Source organism: Rhododendron vialii, chromosome 13a, assembly GCF_030253575.1.
Source record: "Rhododendron vialii isolate Sample 1 chromosome 13a, ASM3025357v1".
Taxonomy (NCBI): Eukaryota; Viridiplantae; Streptophyta; class Magnoliopsida; order Ericales; family Ericaceae; genus Rhododendron; species Rhododendron vialii.
The window spans coordinates 11,304,453-11,317,200 of NC_080569.1; the positions used below are offsets into that span (position 1 = coordinate 11,304,453).

The 12,748-nt window shown below is 36.7% G+C and overlaps 1 protein-coding gene across 3 annotated transcripts; it reads left to right on the top strand.

Moving 5' to 3' along the window:
* Window positions 1–3,095: 3,095 nt before the first annotated feature.
* LOC131314948 (ABC transporter G family member 3) lies at window positions 3,096–12,255 on the top strand. 3 transcript variants are annotated; one of them, XM_058343933.1, is made up of 13 exons: window positions 3,097–3,241; window positions 4,007–4,072; window positions 4,180–4,668; window positions 4,754–4,833; window positions 6,256–6,542; window positions 6,717–6,888; window positions 7,255–7,368; window positions 7,584–7,712; window positions 8,661–8,852; window positions 9,291–9,377; window positions 10,301–10,573; window positions 11,193–11,300; window positions 11,846–12,255. In XM_058343933.1, exons 3-13 carry the CDS (start codon window positions 4,197–4,199, stop codon window positions 12,098–12,100), a joined length of 2,169 nt encoding a protein of 722 aa, XP_058199916.1. In that variant the 5' UTR covers window positions 3,097–3,241; window positions 4,007–4,072; window positions 4,180–4,196; the 3' UTR covers window positions 12,101–12,255. The 3 variants fall into 3 exon arrangements, with proteins under 3 accessions (XP_058199915.1, XP_058199916.1, XP_058199917.1); XM_058343934.1 differs by having other exon boundaries at window positions 3,143–3,241; window positions 4,013–4,072; XM_058343932.1 differs by having other exon boundaries at window positions 3,096–3,241; window positions 4,007–4,668.
* The last annotated feature ends 493 nt before the right edge of the window (window positions 12,256–12,748 follow it).

The following is a 12,748-nucleotide window of genomic DNA, read 5'->3' on the forward strand; positions in this document are numbered from 1 at the left end:
AGTTTTGGCACTAACAAAAAAAAAATGGCATTATCAACACCCTTGTTCTATTGACTTAAAAAAGAATATTGCAGACTTATTAAGAAACCCAATTTTAATTGAATAGGAACTTAAAACTGGCAATGAAGGGCTCACACCTGTTTAGGCTATTGAGGGAAATCCAAAGATGAGAGCTAAATCTCTCTTTGATGGGGATATCATTGGGGATTCTATTTACTTTAATATGAAAATGTGGTCAAGATCTTTGGCCCAACGGCATCAGGTGCACTTAAGTGCTATGAGAAAGAAAGTCAAGAGTTCAAGTTCTCTTTTAGGTGTTTATCTAAATATTCTAACCTTCCTTTGCCTATCGAAAGATATGGAATTGTGGGGAAACACCATGAATTATTTTTTTTAAGGCATAGACACCGCAGGTTTGAAGTCAGGAAATATTAAATTTTGGGGAAAAGCTCCAACACACCCCTTACTTTCAAAAAAAAAGTTACATCTCTCAATGATTAGAGGTACATATGATACTCATCCTTCATAGGTGTTACCTCTATTGGCTAAAATGTCATAACGCATCCTTCATAGGTGTTACCTCTACTGGCTAAAATGTCACGCCAATGTTATGCTTCCCGGTGAAATGTTACTCCTCTCATTGGTGGATTATCATATCCCAAAAAGAGAGTGTGTATTGTAGCATAACCCTAAATTTCGTCCATGCAATTGCAAATTAAAATAGATTTGTCAACTATCTCTACGATTCATCAGAGGAGGTGGACACAGGACCATTGATCATTGGTCCATTAATGTGATAAACATCGGCCAACCAAAACCTACGACATTAATGCATGGAAAGAGACTTGTATATCCAGTGCATGAAGGCCCAAAAAGGGCTATTCCTATGACCCTAGCTATGACAGGGATAGTGCTATCCCACGGCTCAAGATAATGAGTTTGTTGCTCTATGTATTCATAATTAAGATTATATATATAAAATTAAGAGAAATGATATTGACACTCCAAAAATTAATGCAGACACTTTAAAATCAATGTAATTCCAAAGTCACTTTCTTTTATTTTTGGAGTGCCTGTATCAATTTTTGAGGTGCCAATATCATTTTCCATAATTAACTAGTGCTACGTTTTTAATAATATTCTAGGAGGCTTGAAGCAAAGTCCATAAGTGGGCTTCTAATAACTAATAAGATTAGAATTATTCTTTATTATTGAATCTTCTTTATGACAACAAGCACCAGAATTTTTTTTTTAAAAAAAAGAATCTTTATTATTAAGGGTTGACAATGGACAAGAAAATATCCTATTTTGACTATAGATAAGAATTTTTTGCATGGACTTTGGGTATGTATGAACTTTTTTTTTTTTTGATTTCTTAAAACATTTAAAGGGTCGAAATTATGGAAACTTGGAAATTTGAGGGGCTTTTGATTGTTTAGATAGGGTTTGTATTACTACCTGTACAGTGTACAGAAATGTATTTAGAATGGGGCCTATAAGCTTGGGAAGTAATGGGGCCTAAAACAATTCAGTAGATAGTATATAGCATATACCACCCTTAAGATAGGATTATTGTAATAGAATGTGCTAATGATTGCCAATTAGCCAGCGAGTAAGCTGGAAATTAAAAATACATTGGAATCTCTATGCACATCTCACATTTTTTTTTACACTTTTAAAACATACTTTAATGTTGTTTTCAGAACTTCCTCTGCTTCTTTTCTTTATGCTTCTTTTCTTTTAGAGATTAACTTATTTACGGAAGAGGTGCAAACATGGGGTTTGTACCGCTGCCATGTGTGGGCTCTATCGACAGTTTATCGCAATAATCTGAACCGTTTATTTTATAGGGCCCACAGAGTAGTGTATATATGCAAAAAAAAATAGCTTGACCCAACATCGATAACTATATCAAAAATTGAATTTTGGTTTATAAAATCGACGGCATGTATTATTTTGAATTTTGGTTTATAAAATCAACGGTCTGAATTCAGTCAATAGTTTTTTAAGTTAAAATGATACATGCATCGGTTTTATAAATCAAAATTTAATTTTTGATATACCTATATATCGATATTGAATCAAACTGATTTTTTGAAGAATGTTTTTTCCCTGTCCCATATCTAGCCTCCCTGTGAGTCTGTGACCCCTTCCAAACATGCCGTGCATGTTAGTGGGTCAGTGAGGGTTGGGGGAGTTGATCCTATGACTAGATAAATTTCGAACGCCCATTCACTTGGGCTAGCTTGCAAAGTTCTTGCGGGTCATGTTATTTTAAGGAATATTTTGGTATGTGCTATAAGCAATTAATTAAACATTGTCCACGCCTATAATTATTAACTGAAATCATCTTGCAGTGGATTAATTACAACGAAAGAAACTTCTGATGATTGCCAATTTGCCATGATCGATCCTAGTTACTATTATTATTATTATACGCTAAGCTTGCTTGCAACTTAACATTTCATATTTCTGCAATTATACTCTTTTGAATCATTTTATACGTACAATTACTTAAACTGGACGGATACTATCTGTCACCTACTGAGGGCAGATTCCTTGTATAACCAATGATGACACTGTTCATTCGATTTTATCTATTCTTATCCTTTTTTATGAAAAAAAATATGCGGGATAGATTACTGCCACGGGTGCCCTGTGCTAATTCACATAATGCACGGACAGGACGGATGCAGGAGCGCGAGTGTCAAAGTGTCTTTTAAAAACTTCTCAAACAACTATAATTCGCGAGTGCGAAGGTTAAAAGTTTGAGCACAGAGATGATTGAGAGCGCAAACAAATGCAATTTTAATAAACTGCGTGACTAACGGCTGAACCATATTCCAAATGCCAGATTTTTTTATGCCGGATTGTTTTGGTGTAATTTATAAGCTTGGGCTACCCAGAACAAAGCGAAAGTTTATTCCAGTACCTTACACATTCATGTTCTCTTTGAAATCTAAGGTATCAAGACATAATGATTGCTCTTTGAAATAATGTACCCATATTTGTGCATAAACTAAGGAAAATAAAAAAAAAAAAGAAAAGAAAAAAAAAGTAGTAGTAGCATAAAGTAAGCAAGAGACATTACAATAACCGGAAAACAAGCGGGTCAAAAAGATCCACTATAGTTATCCAATACATTTCAGTATTTCATTGTCCTTTTCATATATCACTCCTTTCACACTCTCCTTTCTCTGCCCTCTCTCCACCTCCACCTCCACCTCCACCTCCGATCCAGGTAAGTCCCTTATCTCTCTTTCGCACTCAGTATTTTTTTTCTTCTTGTCTAGTCTTTAACACTCTTTGTTGTTTTCTGGGTCTTAAATTCCACTGTCTAAGTTGGGTTGCACTGCTTATTGCAAGGAGTTGGTGGGTTTTCTTGTAGGGAAAATGATTTTTTTGGAATGAATCAAATGAAATCACCTGCTCGCATATCTTCTTTATGCTGTCTAGAAGTGTGATATGTATGTGTATTCATCCTTTTGGGTTTCTTGGCTCATTTTAAGAAACTGTAGAGTTGGGGAAATAAGTAATCCAAGAAAAGAAGAAAAGAAAAAAATAAGCCAAGAAAAGAAAATGTTGTGACTGTTGCAAAAGTTCGCCTCAACTAGGCAAAGACCCAAGATTTGATTTTCTATGTGCGTTTATCTTCTTCTGTTTATCAGAAAACAAGCCTCTATTTTAGCAGTTTTTAGAATCAATTTTGCAAATAACTATTCAGGAGATTCAACTAGTTGCCATTTTCTCGAAACTTGATTTGTGGGCTTTTTCCAGAAATGAATCCAACTTTTAGCTGCCATTAAAAAGATGTTTTCAAGTTCTTAACAACTTTTTCCCTCCACAAATAAATAAGATAATGAGGACATTGAGCGTGTTATGTTTCCAAAACAGTATCTGAGAAGTTTTATTGATTCTGAATTTGCATCCAATTGGAAATTACTTCTCCAGTCGGACATTGCATTTGTTTCCTGTAATTTATTAGCTTAATTTCTGCTGGATGCAGGAACAGCTGTCTCAAATACTCAACTGGATTGAAGGCATTCGGGTTTCTGGGTTGTTCATCTAAAAAGTAAATAGACGTGCAATTGAATTTTTGAGTTATTGAAAGTCTTTTGTTATGCATTCAGTCCATTAAAGTACTCATAAGAATTTTGTTATGTATTCTAATGCGATCAGTTATTGGAAAAGGTCAAATGGAAGAAATACAGACTCAATCAGATAACTACAGATCTTCTTCTTCGTCGGCGAGTAGTCCAGCGAGCAGGGTGCCTTCAAGTAATTTTTTCTATCTACGGAAACCTGGTTCAGTCAGGCAACCCATATCCTTCGAAGATTCACCAGTTTGGGATGACACGGATGTCGAAGTTAGGATGGAGGAAGGTGGCGATTCCATCAATGCTGCCACCACTCCAGCGTCACCATCTCTCTCAAAGCTCAATAGTGGGTCATTTCCATCCCCACCGTTGCCGGAGGGTGCTGTTGTTGTGAGAAATATTGCAGGGGCTTCACTTGCTTGGAAGGACTTAACCGTTTCTATAAAGGGAAAAAGAAAGTACTCTGATAAGGTTGTGAAGAGTTCAAACGGGTATGCATTACCGGGGACAATGACAGTTATTATGGGTCCCGCCAAGTCCGGGAAATCGACACTATTGAGAGCTCTTGCAGGTTTCTAGCATTACATTGGTTGTTATTACCGGAAGTGCACTTAATTACGTAGATGGAACAACTAATTTTTTTTTTTGTAATGTAGGAAGGTTGCATGATTCGGCCAAGATGTATGGGGAGGTGTTTGTGAATGGACAGAAATCACGCTTGCCATATGGGTCTTATGTAAGTAATGAATTATGTTGTGTCCATTGAATCTACTCAGTGATAATTTACATTGAGGTGTGTATTGGGCTTTTGGCTTAATTTGGTATCTTCTCAAAATGCTTTGCTTGGTTTTGTATCAGTAAAAGTTATAGTGAAACTGCAACTTCCATCGTATATGAAAACTGCAATAGTTACGTTTCTACTTGTCCAAATACAAAAAATTTAATGACAAATGATGACCTTGCTGATTGATTTGTGTACAACTCTATACACGTTAGATTCTCTTCTCTTCTACAGATTTCAGATAAGACAGTGACTTATGAACTATCTTATACGACCTCCACTCACCTTGCACGGTCTCCTTTACAATTGCATGTTGCTTATAAATTAACAATCATCAATTCAGCCACTATGGCTGATCCCCCTTCTGTTGGTTCAAAACCTGAGCTCACAGGATTCTCTTCAGATTGCAAAACTTGAATCCATTCCCGAACTCCCGGATGTCAACACTCAAATCAATCTGTTACCATATTTCTTTTACCCATGTGTTTGTAGTGTCCGTGACATTGGTTTGTGACAAGCCTATTCTTAACTTACGAATTTGCTAAAAAAATTGGAATTAGTGAACTGTAATTAGTGGTTAGAAGTGTATAATTTTTTCGGTATCAAAAGAGATGCAATTTGTGTGCTTGTTGTGACATGCTATTCTAGTGCTTTGTCTTTCTTTGTTGTTTTTTTTGGGTCAAACCTTTCTTTGTTGTTTTGTGAAAGAAACAAAATTACCGAAAAGACTATAAAATACATATAAGAGATATCTAGGACACCAAAGATTGAAATCTTGCAGTAAAAATGCATATAAACACTAAAACCAGGGAGTTTACAACCCCAAAAAGCAGAAGGAGAAGGAGAAGATGAAGATCAGTGAGAATTAAACAGTAAAGCCAACAGATTATTTGACAACAGTTAATGTGTGCAGGTCAAGGATGAGACTTTGGAAGTGGTTGGGTTGTGTGAAAGCAACAGGGTGCAGTGTGTATGATGGGTTTGTTTTTCAGTTGAGCTTTCTAGAAGTGAGATATTAGTAGATTTCGTTGGGAGTAGTCTCTAATTCTATGAATCTAAATCTTGGAATTCAATATTTTATAGTTCTCTTTCTGTTTCATCCTTGCCGAACCACATAAATCCTTCTCAACTTCTCTTCATTGAACTTGCACACTATTGACGGTGCTTTCTGCATCTTTCCATACTGTATAATTTGCTTATCAAGAGACTCATTTATATTATCATGTGCTGTGTAAAAGTACATGAACAAGTTATACTTGGTTTGATTTTGATATCAGGCTGGAAGACTGCCTTAGATTTGAACCTCATGATTGCAGTGCATCTTTCAATGTCTATAATTTTTTGAGTTTGCAAATTCTGATGTGGCATTGTAAACAGGGATTTGTTGAGAGGGAAACCACACTTATTGGATCCCTGACCGTGCGTGAGTTCCTTTACTACTCGGCACTGCTCCAGCTTCCTGGTTTCTTCTGTCAGAGAAGGAGTGTGGTTGAGGATGCTATCCTTGCTATGTCTCTGGGTGATTATGCAAATAAACTCATAGGTGGTCACTGTTACCAGAAGGGCCTTCCGAATGGCGAGAGAAGACGTGTTAGTATTGCTCGAGAGCTTGTCATGAGACCGCATGTTCTCTTTATAGACGAGCCTCTTTATCATCTTAACAGGTTTTTTTGTTTTCCTGTTTCTCCATGTTCTTTCTCTGCTTTAAAACAGAAAGGGTCAAGGGCGTTAAGTGGATTGTGACTCAATGCCCCTAGAAGTGCTATACTGCTATGTCATGATGTTGTACCATGTGCTTTACTCTGATGACAACTAAAACCGGGTTCTCCTTTTTCCAGTGTTTCAGCACTTCTGATGATGGTTACATTAAAGAAGCTTGCGAGCACAGGTTGCACTCTTATATTTACTATCAACCAGAGCAGCACAGAAGTGTTTGGCCTCTTTGACCGAATCTGTCTGCTTTCAAACGGAAACACACTGTTTTTTGGAGAGACATTGGCTTGTTTGCAGGTAATACGTCACCAGAAAATATTCATTTGCCCTTTTCAATCTAGAGCTTTGTTAAAGAGTTTGTGAGCCCATTATATGTGGTGTTTCTAGATTTGGAATCGAGTGATTGTCAAATTAAGACGATTGAGGTAGTAAAGACTAATGATACTGGTTATTCATCCTTACTATTTATATTCTTCTTCTATGTTTTTTTTTTTGAACGGCTATTCTTCTTCTATGTTATTACATTATTAGATGCTGCTAGGATGTCCAGGAGTAATGTGAGGACGTGAACATCAAATACTGTTGCTATCGTCTGAGATTCTTAGTTATGATTTACTTTTCCTCATATGTGCCTTGTAACTAACATGCCTTCTGTTGATGAAGCACTTTTCAAATGCTGGATTTCCGTGCCCAATCATGCAAAGTCCGTCTGATCACTTTTTACGTGCAATAAATACAGACTTCGACAGGATCATTGCAATGTGCAAAAATTGGCAGGTATTTGCTTCTTTTCTTGCAGTTTTACTAATTCTTACCGTTGCAGCTTGATTTCTTTTTGTTATGGGTAGTGGTATTAATCTTTAATGACAGCTGGTTTTTTAAAGTTGCTGTTGTTTTTGGTTGTATCTATGAAGTGGTGGCTAAACAGTGGTTAAACTCTGTTTTTTCTCTCCTAGTTATTTATGCTAAGTGGTTTAAACAATCTTTCACAGGATGACCAGGGAGATTTTTCATCTGTAAATATGGACACTGCTGTTGCAATTCGAACTCTTGAAGCAACTTATAAATCATCAGCAGATGCTGCTGCAGTTGAGACTATGATACTAAAGCTTACTGAAAAGGTATTGGCATTACTGAATTCTCCCATCAGTTCCTAATTGTTGGTCCATTATTCCATTTTGGCAAATTCAAAATGTTGGTCCATTTTAAAAACTCAAACAGTAGCTTTCCTAAGTAATCCTTTATAGATGACTTAAGTGTTCCAAAGTGGTTAGAATATAGGAGTAATGATGGAAATTATGTCTTTAAATTTGAATTTAAGTGCAATCATGAATCATTACATGTCTTATTAGAAAGTTGGAAATCCCAAAAGGGACCAACACTAAGGAACCTAGGGAGTACTTTTTTTTTTGTCCCACCTAGGCAGGCTTCCTTTGCGCGTCACCCCTAAGCTGTAGTCACATCTAGATTTTCCCAGACTTGACACCAATACTCAAGTCCGTGTAACGGATCACCTATGAATTTGAATTCCCCAGTAACCCCTAAAGCTTATGCTATTAGGAAATGCATTGAAAAACGTATGTCAAGCTGTCCAAAATAGTTGATTTTTGTATTAAAAAAATCTGTCCAAAATAGTTAGTAAAAGGGTGTTTTTACGTATGGAGTTTCAGTTTTCTAAGGAGAAATTCAAGATGAACTGCTGTCTTGAACTTTCAATTGTGTTTTGGTATCAGAAACAGGAAAAAGTTAAAATTAAATCCAAGCTGTGAAAATGGAGGTTAATGTAGGGAATTGGGATGTATGTTTCAGTTCATGATTCCAAGTGTTCTCTGTTGTGAGTCCTCGAATGTTCCCTTTTTTTGTTTCCTTTCAAAGTTGTACCTGAATTGAATGTGTCTAGTGTCTGGCTTATCATCATTCTTCTGATATCTTATCTTTTTCCCTAAGACTTGTCCATTGTGCTTTTAATGTGCATGTGTCCAATGCCTGAAATGAACAGCTATAATTTTCATATGATTGCTATCTGGGCTATCATCTTCCCTAACTGGTTACAAGCAATATTAACACAGGAAGGTTCATTTCTCAAAAGCAAGGGGAAGGCAAGCAATGCCACTCGAATTGCAGTTTTGACTTGGAGATCCTTATTGGTTGTGTCAAGGGAGTGGAAATTCTACTGGCTTCGGCTGGTTCTCTACATGCTTCTCACACTATGTGTTGGAACAGTATTTTCTGGATTAGGGCATTCCTTGTCATCTGTTGTGGTAAGTTTTGTAATTTCAGATCAGACACCTTGCTTTCCGTACAATAGTGAAATTGTAACATGCAGCTGTCAGCCTGGTTCATTGTCGCTTATATCAACCTAAAACTGGTACTTTCAAATCCAAATCTGAAAATCTCTCTCTTCCAGCTTATCAATAGTTACTCTGGAGTTCATCCCTAAAATGAAGGAACCTTTTAATGCTGGCTTCTTGGTGGTGCATTTTTTTGTCAACGATCACAGGGATGTGATTTTTTTTGTTAGCCCTAAAATGATTTTGAGATGTTTGCATCAAGGCATGTACTGTTAATCAATTCTTGTTTAGTAGTCCGGTGTTGCTTTTTAACTCTAATTTATGCTTTCAAAACCTTTAGTTACATCTCCTTGTTTAGTTGTCTTTTCAAGGTGTCTAACCTTTTGACAATCTGACATGGAAATGCAGACAAGAGTCGCAGGGATATTTGTATTTGTATCGTTTACTTCACTTCTAAGCATTGCTGGAGTGCCTGCACAGAGGAAAGAAATCAAGGTAATAGGAACTTTCAATTTGACCATTTATGTTAACTTCAAGTAGCCTACGAAACTGCCAGTAAGATACCATTTGCATGGAAAATTATCTTTGAAACTGTTGTCTACATTTAGCTTATAATGAAAATCTCTAGAGAATCATGTGACTAGCGCTTTTGAGGTTTATTCAAAAGGGTAATAACAGGCGGTTTTGAAATCGAAGAAGAAAACTTGAGGCATTCATGTCTGAAGATTTTGCATATACTATTTTGTTTGGTCATGGATAGTATAGTCTTTACATCTGGTAGACTACATTGGAAAACATGTTGTGTCAGCTTGAGAACTGCGTCTGGTTTTTAAACTTTTTACCAAATGAGTAGTGGGTTGCTTAGAAAACCTCCAGCTGTATGTCAGTTTTTAAAAATAGTAGTTTACTGCCAGTGTTGGCCTGATTTTGTATTTCAGTCCCTTTGAGTTTCCTGCTTACTGTTTTTTAGACATCTGAAAGTGTTATTATTGCAAAATGTGCGGTTCATTTTAGACATCTGACGCCTACTGGTTCTTACATTTTCTTGAAACTAACTATCCTCCTACATTCAATTAATTATAACCTTTTGTGTAAGCATGCTGAACTTAGGAGTTTAGTTTTCATTTTATGTAACCACCATGCGAGTTGGATCATTTCTTGTAACAAATGAACTTTCAAACTTTCAGTAGAAAAAAGTTCTTAGTACTTTCTTAGATATTGTAGAACATCACATGAATGTCATTGCAAAGATTCCTTTTAAACCTAATTTATGAACATCTAAAGCACTATTTATTATTTGCATTAGATGGAGTGTCCAAGTGGTGCATAGCATTACATCATTCTTGGAAACACCACATGGATGCTTTATGCATGCCTGCTATTCTGTACTTTAATTAAATTTCCACATGATGATGCAGATATACGCTTGTGAACAGTTGAATCAGCATTCGGGATCATTGGTTTTCTTACTTGGGCAACTCCTCTCCAGTATCCCATTCTTGTTCCTTATATCCATTTCATCTGGTCTTGTCTTCTATTTCCTCATTGGGCTTCGGGACGAGTTCAGCTTGTTGATGTACTTTGTGCTGAATTTCTTCATGTGTCTTTTAGTAAATGAAGGACTAGTGTTGGCTCTTGTTACCATTTGGCAAGATGTTTTCTGGAGCATCTTAACTTTGGTGTGCATACATGTAAGTACCTGATGCACTATGCAAACTTTTCATGTAGAACTTATAGTAGAGCCTTTTTTTATTATCAAACTACTAGTCATCTCTCTCTCCATTCATTTGTGATTTCTCCATATTCTTATGAGCAGACTGATTTGATGTATCAGAATTCAGTACCATGTACTTATTTGGATCCCTAATTGTCCCCTAAGCTTAGTTGTTAGGTAATTGTGCAACATTTTGCATCAAGCTGTTCAATACTGTTTCTCACATTGACACGAGCACACGGAAATGCAAACATTCATTCATGATGAGAAGGATACTGTAAATGGGTAACAAATGCAAAGGAACTTACAACCAAAGACCTTCCAATATTGAGAACACTGAGACCCTATTGAATCTCCAATTGTCCCAAATGCTTAGGTTGTTAGACAATGGACTCAACTGTTTATATCAAGCTACTCTTTAATACTACATCTTCTTTTGATATGTTTAAATTAATTACATGACTAATCTGGTTTTTGTTTTTGTTGAAAGACCTCGTGGATGTTATGGGGGCCATTTTTTACTATTTTCGAATTTTCGTTGTTGCCCATGTATCTGTTTAACCTTTATCTAATGGGTCATATGTATGGCATTGCAGGTGGTAATGATGCTTTCGGCTGGCTATTTCAGAGTTCGAAGTACTTTACCCAAATTAGTTTGGACATACCCAATATCCTATATTGCTTTCCACACTTACTCAATCCAGGCAAGTCGAGACTCATTATTCGCCATGGCATTCCAGTACACCCTGTAATACTGCTGCGGATTTTAAAAGTAACTTGACTGTCACAACATATGTTATTCCAGTTCCATTTTTGGAATCTCTGGCCAGAGGACCCGTACCGTAGTGTTCACTTTTCTACTTGTACATAAAGATTGTTCCCACAATTTTCAAGTATGCTGTAGTTAGTAATGGGCTACTAACTTACTGTGAATCCCACTGAACGAATTGTAGTTAATGTTACAAGAAGGTAAGCACACCCAATGGTTGTGCCATGGAAATGGAAATCTCACTACCAATCCTCCACAATCGAAACTGAAGCAGTTGAGAGCAGATGGACTTATGACTCCAAGCTGTAAATAAAAACTTGTAGTAGAGGTTGAGAGCAACTTCTACGGGCAATTTTGGTACTGAAAATATTGTTACATAGCTTGGAAAAACAGAAAATTTTAGTAGTAGTGTCCGTTTCTGTATTAGTTATTTAGTATACTGATTGAATCTCACGTATCTGTTACCTGCTTGTGTTTCAGGGGATGTTGGAGAATGAGTACATTGGAACTTCCTATGCGGTTGGGCAGGTAAGGACGATCTCTGGTTATCAGGCACTTCAAAGTGCGTATGAAGTATCTCCAAACAGTAATTCAAAGTGGGAAAATTTACTGGTGTTGTTCCTAATGGCGGTTGGGTACCGGATTCTCGTGTTAATTTTGCTGCAATTTCGGGTCCGGAGAAGCACATCTATCCTTAGATTTTTTCATCGTAAGGACACAAACAATGCTAGATGAATGAATGTACTATCGGCATCTTTGGCGGATTTTTTGTATTTTGTAAATGTTGGAAAGGAAAATATGGAATGGTGCTCAGAAAGCATGGTTTCAGGTCATGTTATCAGTAGCGTCTTAGTGCAATCTTAATACAAAGAGCATGTTTTCGGGTCGAATTCATTTTATTTCTCCCCCATTCCCCCATTCCATTGAGAATGATTAGTCATTTAGTTGAAGTTGTTTCACGAACATTCACTGCATGCACACCCTCGTTCGCTTTATCTGTACTGCAATTAAAAACTTCTGCAGTGAAACTTTTTATTTTTACTCCATTCTCATCTCCTGTGAACCTCGCCTAAAAAGTGAGATTGTCGCACCGGATGATGCTTAAGCTGTTCAAAGTCAGATATGGAATTGGACTACAAATCTCTAGAGATTCCATCGTTTGCGTTTGTACTTTGGTGTTAAGTTGAGCATCCTTTTGGACAACTATTACTGTTACGAAACTTGGAGCTAAGCTAATTTGTTTGTTACGCGGAGGGTTCAATCCTTGGACAATTAAATTCTTACGACATTTTGATCATCTTCAGAAAAGCAACAGGTGAACAAATCTTGAAGCATTTCTACCATCGTCAACTTCTACGGGCAAATTCTGCATCAGCATTGCGA

Bases quoted from the DNA above. Each gene is read 5' to 3' on its own strand.
- LOC131314948 (XM_058343932.1), top strand. From the start codon at position 4,170: ATGCGATCAGTTATTGGAAAAGGTCAAATGGAAGAAATACAGACTCAA. The intron at 6,889-7,254 runs GTAATACGTCAC...CTGTTGATGAAG, and splicing joins AGACATTGGCTTGTTTGCAG to CACTTTTCAAATGCTGGATT. The intron at 9,378-10,300 runs GTAATAGGAACT...ATGATGATGCAG, and splicing joins CACAGAGGAAAGAAATCAAG to ATATACGCTTGTGAACAGTT.